Source organism: Dendropsophus ebraccatus, chromosome 6, assembly GCF_027789765.1.
Source record: "Dendropsophus ebraccatus isolate aDenEbr1 chromosome 6, aDenEbr1.pat, whole genome shotgun sequence".
NCBI lineage: Eukaryota > Metazoa > Chordata > Amphibia > Anura > Hylidae > Dendropsophus > Dendropsophus ebraccatus.
Genome location: NC_091459.1, coordinates 16,730,143 through 16,743,967, shown reverse-complemented (window position 1 = coordinate 16,743,967; position 13,825 = coordinate 16,730,143). Strand labels below are relative to the sequence as shown.

At 43.2% G+C, this 13,825-nt stretch overlaps 1 protein-coding gene across 2 annotated transcripts in view; it reads right to left on the bottom strand.

Annotated features, from left to right (window-relative positions):
• The window catches only part of CAPN10 (calpain 10), a 28,605-nt gene continuing 14,780 nt past the window's right edge, over positions 1-13,825 (bottom strand). Inside the window, exons 8-13 of one of the 2 annotated variants that reach the window (XM_069973474.1) lie at positions 12,654-12,916; positions 11,162-11,364; positions 8,055-8,304; positions 7,712-7,899; positions 7,584-7,629; positions 3,822-4,078 (exon numbers count right to left, since the gene is read on the bottom strand). In XM_069973474.1, the coding sequence (XP_069829575.1) occupies positions 4,052-4,078; positions 7,584-7,629; positions 7,712-7,899; positions 8,055-8,304; positions 11,162-11,364; positions 12,654-12,916 (977 nt within the window). In that variant the 3' untranslated portion in view covers positions 3,822-4,051. Of the gene's footprint in view, positions 44-3,821; positions 4,079-7,583; positions 7,630-7,711; positions 7,900-8,054; positions 8,305-11,161; positions 11,365-12,653; positions 12,917-13,825 lie in introns of those variants that run through there. The other variant, XM_069973475.1, reaches the window with a different exon arrangement.

The following is a 13,825-nucleotide window of genomic DNA, read 5'->3' as shown; positions in this document are numbered from 1 at the left end:
GGTGTCCATCAGCTAGGTCGTGACATCTGCAGCGCTGGAGATCCTGGAAAAAAACACATTTTATTTGGGGGGGGGGAGGTTGTTTTTACGCTGTTTGCGCTGAAGTAAAACTGTCTTGTTATATATGTTCCTCAAGTCGCTATGATTACAACGATATATAACATATATAACTTTTATTGTATTTGATGGCTTTTAAAAAATTAAAACCATTGTTAACAAATAAATGTTCCTTAAAATCGCTCTATTCCCAGGCTTATAGCGCTTTTATCCTTTGGTTTATGGGGCTGTCTGAGGTGTACTTTCTATCGGTACCTTGATTGCGCATATGCGACTTTTTTGATCGCTTTTTATTACAATTTTTCTGGATTTGATGCGACCAAAAATGCGCAATTTTGCACTTTAGGGGTTTTTTTGCGCTCACGCCATTTACCGTGAGAGATCAGGAATGTGATAAATTAATATTTTGGCTGATAACGCACGCGGCGATACCAAACATGTTTATTTATTTATTTTTAACATGGGAAAAGGGGGGTGATTCGAACTTTTATTAGGGGAGGGTTTTTTTCTATTAATAATAACACTTTTTTTTTTTTTTTACACTTATACTAGAAGTTCCCCTGGGGTTAGGGTTATTCCCCCTGGGGGACTTCTAGTATAAGGACACTGATCTCTCATTGAGATCTATGCAGTATGTTATACTGCATAGATCGATGAGATAGGCACTTTATTGTTTTCGGCTGCTGCAGCCGAAAGCAATACCTTGCCGAGCCGGGATCAGCGCTAATACGGCGCAGACCCCGCCACAGGTAAGAAGCAGGGAGCGAGTTTATGAACAAGAATCGTTCCATAGAATAGGGCCTTAAGATGGGCGTGATCCCTGACTTGCACTACATCATACATCGTTTAATCATTTGGACATTTCATGTGACACAGATCGGAGTTCCATAAATAGTGGCCTCATTTCTGATCGTACAACATTCCTTTAGAAGGGAGATGTAATCAAAACGCATGTCGGTGAGACGGAGCAGCTGTAACAGCTCTATAGAACCTCCCACAACTCAGGAGTTTATTAAGATTAATAATTTGATAAGACTGGAAAGGAATGTACACCTCGGGACTGCCTAGTAGGGCACTATGGGAATGTTGTAGAAACCCCATGCAGCTCTCTCTTAATCAGATGGCAGCCACTAATTTGCACCTATAGGTGGAGATTTATCAAACATGGTGTAAAGTGAAACTGGCTCAGTTGCCCCTAGCAACCAATCAGATTCCACCTTTCATTTTCCAAAGAGTCTGTGACTGTGAAAATGTGTCAAATAAAGTGTTCAATAAAACTTCTTATAAAAAAAAAAAAAGACAGCTCTATACTATACATGGGTAAGATTTCTTTTTAGCTCATTGAATTTTGTATTAATCTTAAAAAACTTGTCATATAGACCTTTACTACACATGGTATCTGTGCTTAGATAAGTTAAAAGGAGAAGTCCGGTGAAAATTTTTATCAAACAAGGCCGCTTCTGCCATGAGGCGGAATGAGTATTCCGCCTCAGGCAGCAGATTCTGCGTCCCTGCAGGGGGCGGCAAGATCTTCACCGCTGTCCTTTTAGTTATGTTTAACTTAGCTAAAATGACAGCAGCAGTCACGGCCTCACCACTTACCACACATCTTGCCGCCCGCTCTCCCCGGCATTCCCACGTACCGCCGCGTACCACCCAGCAGCCTTGTCCCTGATTGGTTGCGTGCGTGCATGCGCTGCAGCCATCCACCGCGGCGCTACGCAGCTGCACTCTCCAGGAAGTGTTGCCCTGCGCTCTGGTAAGTGCCGGGGGAGGGTGGTGCGTGATGGTGCGGCCGGTTATGTGTTTGCAAGCATGGGCCCGGGGGGGGTTTTATGCCTCAGGCGGCATAAAGCCTGGAAACAGCCCTGTTATTAAAGTATTGTATTGCCCCAAGAGTTATACAAATTACCAATATACACTTAAAGGGGTGCTCCAGCCTGGGGGCTTTTTTTTTTGGGGGGGGGGGGGGGGGGGGAGGTGGCTGAAATAAAAGACGTCCACTTACCTCCCTGGTTCTAGCGGCGGGTCCTGCATCACGGCGCTCCTGTGCCAGGTTCCCAGCCGCTTCCTGGTGTCTGACACCGCCCGAGACGCTACGTATGCTCGAATTCCCCCTCCTTCACTGAGTGGCTGAGCGGCCCTGAGACGTAGCGTCTCGGGCGGCGTCAGACACCAGGAAGCGGCCGGGAACCGTGCACCGGAGCGCCGTGATGCGGAACCCGCCGCTGGAAGCGGGGAGGTAAGTGGACGTCTTTTATTTCAGCCACCTCCTCCCCGGTCCCTCCAAAAAAGTAACCCCAGGCTGGATAACCCCTTTAATATGGGAAATGCTTATAAAGTGCTTTTTTCCCTGCACTTACTACTGCATCAAGGCTTCACTTCCTGGATAAAATGGTGATGTCACGACCCGACCCAGAGCTGTGCGGGCTGTGGCTGCTGGAGAGGATGATGGCAGAGGGATGCTCAGTGTCCCTCCAGAGCCCTGTGTCCCTCAGTGTCCCCCTGCCATCATCCTCTCCAGCAGCCACAGCCTGCACAGCTCTGGGAGTTAGGTCGTGACATCACCATTTTATCCAGGAAATGACATCACCATGGTATCCAGGAAATGACATCACCATGGTATACAGGAAGTGAAGCCTTGATGCAGTAATAGGTGCAGGGAAAAAAAGCACTTTATAAGCATTTCTTGTAATAAGTGTATATTGGTGATTTATATAACTTTTGGGCGGCAATACAATACTTTAATAAAAATTTTCGTTGGACTTCTCCTTTAACAAATAAACTAAATTTTTGCCTCTGTTTTGTTTAACTGTCTTACTCCACCTAATGAAGTACAGAATATTTCAGAAGCACAGAGGCATGGTATTGCATAAAGGGTGCAGGCCCTACCCCTGTAAAAAAAAAAAAAAAAAAATAATACTGTAATTTACACTAGAACACACTTTGTTTTTAGGTTTTCATAATAAACCTTTATGGGAGTATGCAGAAGCCTTACCCTAAAAATAATGTCAACAATAGGTGTCAGGATACAGATTATTTATTACATGGTTTAAAGTAGTGTCTTAAAGTGTTTTTGTTTTTTTTTTGCAAAAATAAATAGTAAAAACGATTTTAGGAAATGTTGTAAGGTTTTATTTAACTTAAGTGTTTTCTTCTGTACTCAATAAGCTTTTCTGCATCTTTCCACCTCACTTATCTGTGTCCATTATGGTCTATGGAGAGGGTAGGGGGTCAAGGGGGGGGGGGGGAGAAGGGAGAGGAGACAAACAGCTTGTGTATAGCAGAGAGCCCAACATCCTGCAATCTTATATCACTGAGTTCACAGATAAGCACTGATCAGTCTGACCTGTGAATCCACTGTGTGCATAGACACACAGTCTCCAAAATGCACCAGGTGGCTCTCTCCTCTTCCTGCTCACTCATCCCCCTTGGCCCCTCTCCTCTCCATAGGCTATCATGGACACAGCAGAGCCAGTCTTCACTTTGCTTCACTGAAATAAAGACAGATTTGCCTGTATTGAACAGATAAGGGGGGAGGGGGGGGGGCAGTAGGAAAACAGCTTTTTGAGTACAGAAGGAAACTCTTTTGCTTAATAAAACCTATTACATAGTTTCTTTAAACTGCTTGTACTATTGATTTCTGCAAAAAATAGAAAGTTTAAAAATTAAAATGACATACTTTAACATATCAATTGCACCAAGCAACCGAGACATAAGAGGCCAGATAGAAAAATAAAAGTTTATTTTACTGTATGATCACAGTATACAGCACTCAAGGTATAAACACAAGAACAGGAAAAATCACCATTTATAGCAGCTTGTTTTTTGTTTTTTAAATTATTGGTGGCAGTCTCGCTTCAGGTTCTCGGTTAGTGCTAAACCTGTCATGTATTTAGTTTAATACCCTGTCTGCCAGTTTACAAAAAATGTTTCCAGAAAAATCAGTAAAACAGATTATTTTTTGGTCATCTTGTTAAGGTCAGATGGCTTTCTACTTCATCAGCGATATAACGGAAACCTAAAAATAAAAAAAACAAGCCAAAAATATTAACATGCTGCTAGTGTACATTCAAACAGTACTAAACCCTTTCCCTGACATACATCTTGGGCCTTAGAGGGGAAGTCTCACAAAAGTGAAAAAAAAAAAAAGACAGAGGGGGAGCAGGAAAATAATTAACAATTTTAACTTCCCTATCCTTGTGCCCAGTAGCACCACTCTGGAGTCCCATTCACAGCCACTGATGTCCTGCAGCTCTCCTACCTGCAACGTCAAGTACCCGGCTGAGTGACTGCCTGCTCAGCCAATCAGGAACTGTGGCGTTGCACCACCATAGTCACTGACTGGCTAAGCAGCCAATTGCCCAGCCAGGCCATGACCTTGCAGCTAGAAGAGCTGGGTACCTGGTTTACAGCAGAAGTTGACATCCGGCAGCGGTAATCGGGACCCTGCCTGTTTTTTTTTCTTCTTGGGACTTCACCCCACACCCTCACCAATCAGCTGTTCCGATAAGTCACTGCACCCACATACAGCCAACTGTGCCTGAATCCCCTAATCGCCCACTGTGTTGTGCTGGTGCAGATTAAAACAGTAGATGGCTTCTAGCACTGTTCACTGTGCATAAGGGCTGGTGCAGCTTCTTCCCTGTTTAGACATTGATGGCCTATCCTGCGGAAACACATGCTAAGACAGATAACTTTTTTTTTCGTTATTTTTCCCCTGGCAAGTAAGGGCCAATTCTTTACAGGAAAATGTGTAGTTTTTATACGTACCAATTTGAAATACCTATGACTTTTTGATTATTTTATTTTTAGAGGAGATGGATTAAAAAAAAAAAAAATACAGCATTATACTGGCTTTGTTTTTCTTTTCAGCGTTTACTGTGCAACACATAAGAAGAATGAAAGCAATGTTTTCTGCACTCTTGGTGGTTATAATGGGAGTCCAGTTGTGAGTATGCAGAGAAAACAGCCCCTTCTTTAAAAACACAGTGGGCTGGAATAAGTACCCTTAAAGGGAATCTGTCAGCACCCGGGCCCTACCTGAGATGGTAACCATGTGCTGTAGCTGACAGTCCCCTAGTGAGCATGGCACCTTTTGGTAATTTATCCGTGGAGTGGATTATGTACAATCATGGGTCTCCAACTGTAATCAAGATTCAAAGAGGAGTTGTAGCTCAGAGTTTGTGCCACACTCTGGCACACTTCACCACTGCTTCCTCCTCCCTCTCCTACATGAATAATCTCTGTTCCCCGGCCTTCTGCACACTCAAGCTGTCAGACAGTAACTCTGAGTGTTTATTTAAGACATAAACTGCCTTTAGAGTACTGATCAACAATCAGATGTTGTTGTGTTGAAGCTGTGGTCTAGGCATAAATCACTTGTTTAGAGACCAATGACAGTCTTTTTTTCTGGGTTTAATTCCCTGATGGAACTGAAATGTAGTTATTTTTTTCCTTTTACTCATCATTATATTAAAAAAAACAACTGGATTTTAAACCTAATTTGGACCAGATGGGGAATTCCTTGCACTTTTAGGCTATGTTCACACTACGTAAAAGTACGGCCGTGGTTGCCATCGGCAAAAGTCCAGGCAGAGACCGGTCTCTTCCGGTGTGTGAGCATAGCCTTAAATATTATACAATGGTAAGAAGAAAAAAAAATAACTACATTTAATTTCAAAAAAAGAAAAGCTGTCACTGGTCTCTTTACAAGCGATTCACCCCTAAACCACAGCTCCAACACAGCTACAGCTAATTGCAGATTAGTCCTCTGTAGGCAGCTTATGTCTGTAATAAACACTCAAATACACTGGTTGGCAGCTTGAGAGAGCAGGAGGCTGGACAGCAGAGAATATTCATGAAAAAGAGGGAGGAGAAAGCTGTGGGACTGGCAACTACAGCACACTGTCAGCACCTCAGGTTGGCAGGGGCGGATTAACTTTACCATAAGCCCCGGGCTGTTCACCAAACCTGGGCCCCCCCAACCCACTGTAACTATGGCAGCACTAGCGTAATGTTCATAGTACAGGATAGATAATGTCATGATGCCCTGAATTTTGCAAAATTGCTGTAAAAAAAAGCAATGATTATTTGCAAATCGTGGCAGAAAGTCTTTTTGGGTGGCCATGGGCCCCCAGGAGCTTGGGGCCCTGGGCTACCGCCCGAAACGGACCTATTATAATCCTCTACTGCGGGTAGGGCCTGGGTGCTGGTAGATTCTCTTTAATGACCTGCTAATAAAGGCATATGGAAGGGTCATTGAGAGTGCTCAGAACCCACAGGTCTATAGATATAACTGAAAGAAGCATGTGGTTTAGCATTTCAGTCCCAGTATCTGTGATCTCTGTCTCACTGCAGAAGATGGGCTCCATTGTAAATCTATAGAACCTGTTTCACACAGAGAAGGAGGTCACACGAAGCCAGGGAGAGGAATGCTAAGCCACTCACTTCTATCGGCTATATCTAAAGAGCGGTGGAATACTGAATAAGTCAAAAGTTTTTTTTTTTGTTTTTTTTTTTATAATGACAGGGACACTAAGTTTTTATTATCATAATACGAAAGTCAGTACTCTGATCTTTAAACATGCAGATCACAGGTGAGTGGTAGATTCTTTTTCTAAGAAATAACTGTACTGACGCAATTTAGTGAGAACAACTTAGGGTCTGTTTATACCTGCAATAGTTATATTCCTTAAAGCATAACTGTCATTAAAATGTCATTTTTCAGAAATCAATTACTATCAATAGTACAAGTGATTTTAAGAAACTCTGTAATAGGTTTTATTAAGCAAAAGAGTTTTCTTCTGTACTAAAAACACAGTTTTCCTACCTCCCCCCTCACTTCAGAAAAAGCAAGATTTCTGTGTCCAATATGCTGTATGGAGGGGTTGAGGGGGATGAGGGAGCACAGGTAGGAGAAAAGCAGGGCTGTACAAAGAAACATCCTGCAATCTTCTCTCACTAAGCTCCCAGATAAGCAGTGACCTTTTTGACCTGTGAATCCAGTGTTTTATGCGCTAAAACAGTCTCCAAACTGTACAAATTCTCGTCTCCTCTTCCTGCTCACTAATCCCCATTGGCCCCTCCCCCCTCCATAGGTTATAATGGACTCAGCAAACCGGTCTTCACTCTGCTTCTCTGTAATGATGACGGCTTTGCCTGATAATGAGCAGATAAGAAAAATAAAACCTATTCCATAGTTTCTTAAAATCACTTGTACTACTGATTTCTGCAATAAAACTTTCAATGACAGTTGCACTTTAAGGTTACCTCCCAGTTGCTTTTTGATGGTTAGCATGGCATGTTGTAATTTTGTGTTCAGCAAGAATGCTGACAGATGCCACACATACCTCCTGTACGTCAATAGAAAAAAAAAAGTCTTAATGGATTATGACATAGCATGCTAACAGATAACCATCGTGGTTTCTGTAAAAACTGAAAACATGATGCAAGTATGAACATTAAACACAGCTAGGTCTTCTTAATTATTATAAAGTTATTTATACGCCAAATGATTTACTGACCTCTTTCAGGATGTGCCCCAGAGTCTCTTCACTCTTTATAGGTTTCCTGTGCAAATACAAAAGTTATGATAAAGAAAAAAAAGAAAAACTTTTAGAAAGTCGTCAGATGACATGCATCCTGCACTTACCTCTCAGTCTTGGTAGAGATGAATATTGAGAATTTACACTCCTGGTCGGGAAGGTAAGTAGAAGGCACAACGATATATTGTCCAGGGGCAAGTTCACTGGCTTTTGACACTTCCAAAGAGTGACTATGTGGAATACAGCTGGAACACGGCTCTTGTGAAAATGGACAGAAGCTGCCATCAGCTGGTGCCTAAGGGCAAATTTAAAAATAAATTATTCAAATGTGTCTAAATTATATGTAAGTGTCACTGCACAGCCCTTGCCATGTAATAAGCTCAGTAAACGAGCACCGATCGGGCCGCCATAGGCCCCTATAATAGGACCCTAAGAAACTAGATGCCTCACCAAGTACACATGAAATCCAATGGCATGGCACTGATTCTCCTGGCTGTGCTGGCGCAGTGTCACCTTTACCATTCGGGAATTAGGGGGCACACAAAAAGTAATGGCTGGGTTGAGATGGTAAGACGAAAAGTTCCTGCTGCCTCCTGCACTGTTATTTTTCTTCCATTCTCCTTTAAGCTCCAGTGTTTCCCATATTCCAGGTATTACATCTTCACTTGCCCTCCGTACAGGCTGATTGGAGGGTAATTCACTAAATCAGTAGAGGGGAAACAAATTAAATAAATTAGTGTCCAAAACAAAAAATGCACTATAAGAAAAGGATCCTGCCGGCTCCAATAACTAGCCCCTAATTTAACCCCTTAGCGACCCATGACGTATCTAATACGTCATGGCGCCGCGGGGGGTGTTCAGAGCGGGGTCCCGCCGGGACCCCGCTCTAAACGGCGCTGATCCCGGCTGACACGTGCAGCCGGGCAGTGCCTCTGTTAGCCGGCGCGGGTCCCGTTGCTGCGCCGGCTAATTAAGCACTTCAATGCAGCTGTCAAACCTGACAGCTGCATTGAAGGGCTTCAGACATCACATCCCTGGTGTCTAGTGGCACGGATCTCCCTCCCGCGATGTGATCGCGGGGGGGAGATCCGTTCTTCTGGCCGTGCCGGGCCTCAGCGTCGGAATGACGCTGATCCCGGCTCGGCAATAGATTGCTATGGCCTGCAGCAGGCCATAGCAATCTATGACCGATCTCATGGATCTTTGCTGTGTATATACACAGCATTGATCTCTATGAGAGATCATTGCTGTGTATATACAAGCCCCCCAGGGGGGCTTCTAGTCCATGTAAAAAAAAAAGTAAAAAAGTGTTTTTATTAATAAAAAATCCCCTCCCCTAATAAAAGTCCAAATCACCCCCCTTTTCCCATTTTATAAATATAAATTAATAAATAAATAAACATATTTAGTATCGCCGCGCACGTAATCGCCCGAACTATTAATTAATCACATTCCTGATCTCGCACGGTAAACGGCGTAAGCGCAAAAAAATTCCAAAGTGCAAAATTGCGCATTTTTGGTCGCATCAAATCCAGAAAAAATGTAATAAAAAGCGATCAAAAAGTTGTATATGCGCAATCAAGGTACCGATAGAAAGAACACATCATGGCGCAAAAACTGACACCTCACACAGCCCCATAGACCAAAGGATAAAAGCGCTATAAGCCTGGGAATGGAGCGATTTTAAGTGACATATATTTGTTAACAATGGTTTGAATTTTTTACAGGCCATCCGATACAATATAAGTTATACATGTTATATATCATAGTAATCGTAACGACTTGAGGAACATGCATAACAAGTCAGTTTTACCATAGGGCGAACGGCGTAAATGCAAAACTCCCCGAAATCAAAACAAATTCGTTTTTTTTTCAATTTGACAGCGCAAATGATTTTTTTTCGGTTTCACAACATATTTTATGGAAAAATTATGCCTGTAATTGCAAAGTACAATTGGTTTCGCAAAAAATAAGCACTCATATAAGTCTCTAGGTGAAAAAATGCAAGCGCTATGGACTTTTAAACATAAAATGGAAAAAGCAAAAGCGCAAAAACGAAAATTGGCTTGGACCTTAAGGGGTTAATGGCTAACTGGGAACTAGAGCTATATGCACACAAAGACAATAAAGAATTATAACAATCATCTTGCCTGCAATTGCAATGGCTGCATAGCAATGAGGTCGGTCTGACTAGGATGGCGTTCTGCATTTCTTAGCAATAATGCATATTATTCATTTACTAATGATAGAACACAACAACTTACATATACAGTGGAGGCCTGTGAGTTGTATCACATGTAAGGTATTTATATTAGAACCCCATAAGGTTTTAAAGCCCTATTACACCAAGCGATAATCGTCCCCATTTGGACGATAATGGCTTGGTGTAATAGCTACGATTAAAAGGCAACGATCAGCCGACATACATGATGTCGGCTGATCCTTGTCTTTCAACACATTGAAAAGAACCCCCCAAAAACGATAGCGACAGTCTGCTGCAGCTCCCTGCGGACCCTCTGCTCTTACCCGCTCACTGTTGGAAATAGCAGCGACAGCAAGCAGGGAATGAGGAGCAAGAGAATGCTGACCAGACAGATCAGTGCTTGCTTAATCCTCCAGATCAGGCTGTGTATTAGGGCCCTAACACTTTATTTGGTAACATTGGACGAAACTACAGTAAGTTTGTCATATGAATGCCCTTTTCATTAAAGTGTAAGTGTCATTTAAATTTTTTTGGCAGAAAATCAATAGTACAGGTGATTTTAAAAAAACTCTGTTATAGGTTTTATTAGGCAAAGAAAAAAAGGCTCTTTCTGTACCCGAAAAGCTGTTTTCCAGCCTCCCCCCTTACATCTTAATTGTTCATTATCAGGCAAAGCCATCTTTATTACAGAGGAGCAAAGTGAAGACAGGTTTTGAAGACGAGTCCATTATAACCTATAGGGTCGAGGGGGATGAGTAAGAAGGTAGAGCAGAGAAGCGACCTTGCCGTTTGGGAGACTGTCTTGGCACATAAAACACTGGATCCACAGGTCAAAAAGGTCACTGCTTGGGGTTTCCTCAGTGTTCGAATGTTCGATTACAAGTGCTTTGTTTGGCATAATGGATAATTGTTGTACCCGCAATGTCTTTGTAACATTTGTGTGTGATGTGGTTTTTATTTATTTTTTTTGTAAAAAATGTAATTATAAATAAAGATTTGAAAGAAAAAGGTCACTGCTTATCTGGGATCTTGGTGAGAGAAGATTGCAGGATGAAGTGTTTTGCAGGGCTGCCTTTTCTCCTCTCCATGCTCTCTCATCCCCCTTCGGCCCCTCCCCCCTCTATAGACCATAATGGACACACAAATCCTGCTTCTTCTGAAGCAAGGGGGGAGGGGGGGAGGAAAACAGCTTTTTGAGTACAGAGGGAAACTCTTTTGCTTAATAAAACCGATTACAGAGTTTCTTAAAATCACTTGAACTATTAATATTTATTGATTTTGACATTTAAATGACAGTTGCGCTTAAACTTGAATTCATGAGTCATAATGGGCTATAAAGGTTGTTCAATCTAACCTGAGAGTAATGGGTCCACTGGAAAGCACACGAAATAAAAAATCCCCTTCTGTGTCCCTGAGAAATGTGCTGGGGATAAGCAGATAGTATCCTGGAGACAACTGGCATCGGAGATGCAGCTGTCTATCATAACTGTGTGAGGAGGTGCCAGCCACAGGCGGTGCCAGAACGGTCTTCTGAAGGTTAAAGCGGCGTTTTTCCACCTAGAGACAAGACAAAAAAAATTAAAGATGGCTTATGTATTCTAAAGTATATAAAGTCAAACCTGTAACAAAATTGGGAAGAGTGTGGGGATTACATATACATTAAGGCCCTTAAAGGGAATCAAACATCAGGGAATCACTGCTATTACCACTGCAAGTTATCAAAAGTGTAAAGGATATGCATTTAGGATTACCTGTTGACAGCTAGTTGTCTAGGTCGCCGACCACTGCTCTGCTCTAAATGCAGTGGTTTGGCTGGTGTATATGTTGCAGTGAAATGATAGAATCCAGTGATTTGATCAAATCCCGGGAAATAATGGATTGAACGCGCCGTTCCATAATTTCCCTAGGTGGGGGGCGGACAGGAACTCCTGCCAGGCATATGACGGCGGAGGCGGACGGGAGGAGCAGAGCAGCACACCTCCTCACCAGGCATATGGCGGCAAGGCGGACAGGGGAGCAGAGCGGCACACCTCCCGGCAGGTATATGGCGGAAGGTGGACAGGACCTGGGGCGGATGGGGAGCAGAGCTGTACACCTCCCAGCAGGCATACGGTGTTGGGGCGGACTGGGAGCAGAGTGGACAGGACGGGGGAGCAGGAGGAGTGTCGCAGGGCAGGGTGGATGGGGAGCGGAGTGGCACACCTCCCGGCAGGCGGATGGCGGCGGGGGCAGACTGGCAGTGGAGCAAACAGGCCGGGGGAGCAGGAGGCACGTAGCATGGGAAACAAGAGGAATGGGGAGCAGAGCGGACAGGCTGGGGGGGGAGCAGAGAAGCGACACAGTTCAGCAAATTCTATCTCGCAGGGGGAAATGATAGGGTTCATTCCATCATTTCCCTGAAAGGGGTCAGTGATTTGATCGATTACATTTTTGTTTTGTAAGAGCTGTGTGTCCTGCATGAAGTGGTGTATTCTCTCCAGTCTGACACAGTGCTCTCTGCTGCCACCTCTGTCCATGTCAGGAACTGTCCAGAGCAGCAGCAAATCCCCATAGAAAACCTCTCCTGCTCTGGACAATTCCTGACATGGACAGAGGTGGCGGCAGAGAGCACTGTGTCAGACTGAAATAAATATACCACTTCCTTCCTTTTCGCCAAAGTTCCCCCTCTAATTGAAATGAAAAAATCATCTAGCTCCTGAAAAAAGCACATATTATGCTTGCAACTACAAAATGTCACAGCAATAATCATTGGGGCTACTGAAGATCATAGAAAGCATATCTGTTCTTACAACCACAAAACCATTGGTACCTTGGATCATAAAATCAAAAAGGATTCTGAAATTCACCTTCCAGATGTGCAGTCCCACAGCAATTGGGACCATATTATTTGAGAGCTCACACTGTAACTTTCTGCCGCTGTGCATCTTGTCAGAGGCTCCCATTCCAACCCTTGGCTTTTGCAGAAGAGTTACATACACCTCACTCTGCTCCCTTACACGTAACCAGAACTTTGGGTTATCAGGAAAGCTGGTGTTGTTGCGTGAGCCGCCTGCATTCTGGCCTTTAACCCAGGTACCATAAATCTGTTTTGTATGAGAAAGTGGGGAACCTACATATGGAAGTGAAAAAAAAAAAAGAAGTGTATGATTTGTGATCTTTATAGTATTAGATAAATTGAATAAAGAGAACAATAAAAGTGAATGTACAAGGTTGAGTAACAGCATACAGCCTTAAAGGGGTTGTTCCCTAAAAATGTTTTTCTTTCAAATGAACTGGTGCCAGACATTTGTAATTTACTCCTATTAAAATATCTCTAATCTTCCAGTACTTATCAGCTGCTGTATGTCCTACAGCAAGTGGTGTATTCTTTCCAATCTGACACGGTGCTCTCGGCTGCCACTTCTGTTCATGTCAGGAACTGTACAGAGCAGCTGCAATCCCCATAGAACACACTGGACATAATACACCACTTCCTCCAGGACATACAGCAGCTGATAAGTACGGGAAGACCAGAGATTTTCAGATAGAAGAGAATTACAAATCTATATAACTTGTGATATGAAAGATGACTTTATCGGGGAGTATAATGGGCAGTCTATTTGACAGTCTGATTTCATTTCTGCATACGAATTGTGACTTTTGACTGAAGCAGCAGGATCGCTGTAGGTGGCCAGTGACTTTGATTGAGCAAAAGGTTACTAGAAAGATAGCAATTTTGGTAACCTTGACTTTATGGGGTAGTTTATTTAAAGCGTAGTTATCGTTTAAAATATTTTTCTTTCTGTACTAAAAAAAAAAAAAAAAGCTGTTTTGCAGCCTCCCCCCCTCACCTCTTATCTGCTCATTTTTAGGCAACGTTGTCTTCATTACAGAGAAGCAAAGTGAAGACTGGGTTTGCTGTGTGGGGGGGAGAAGTGCTGAGGGGGATGAGTGAGCAGGAGGAGGAGGCAAGCAGCTGTACAGTTTGGAGACCATAAAACGCTGAATTCACAGGTCACAGAGGTCACTAGTATTCTGG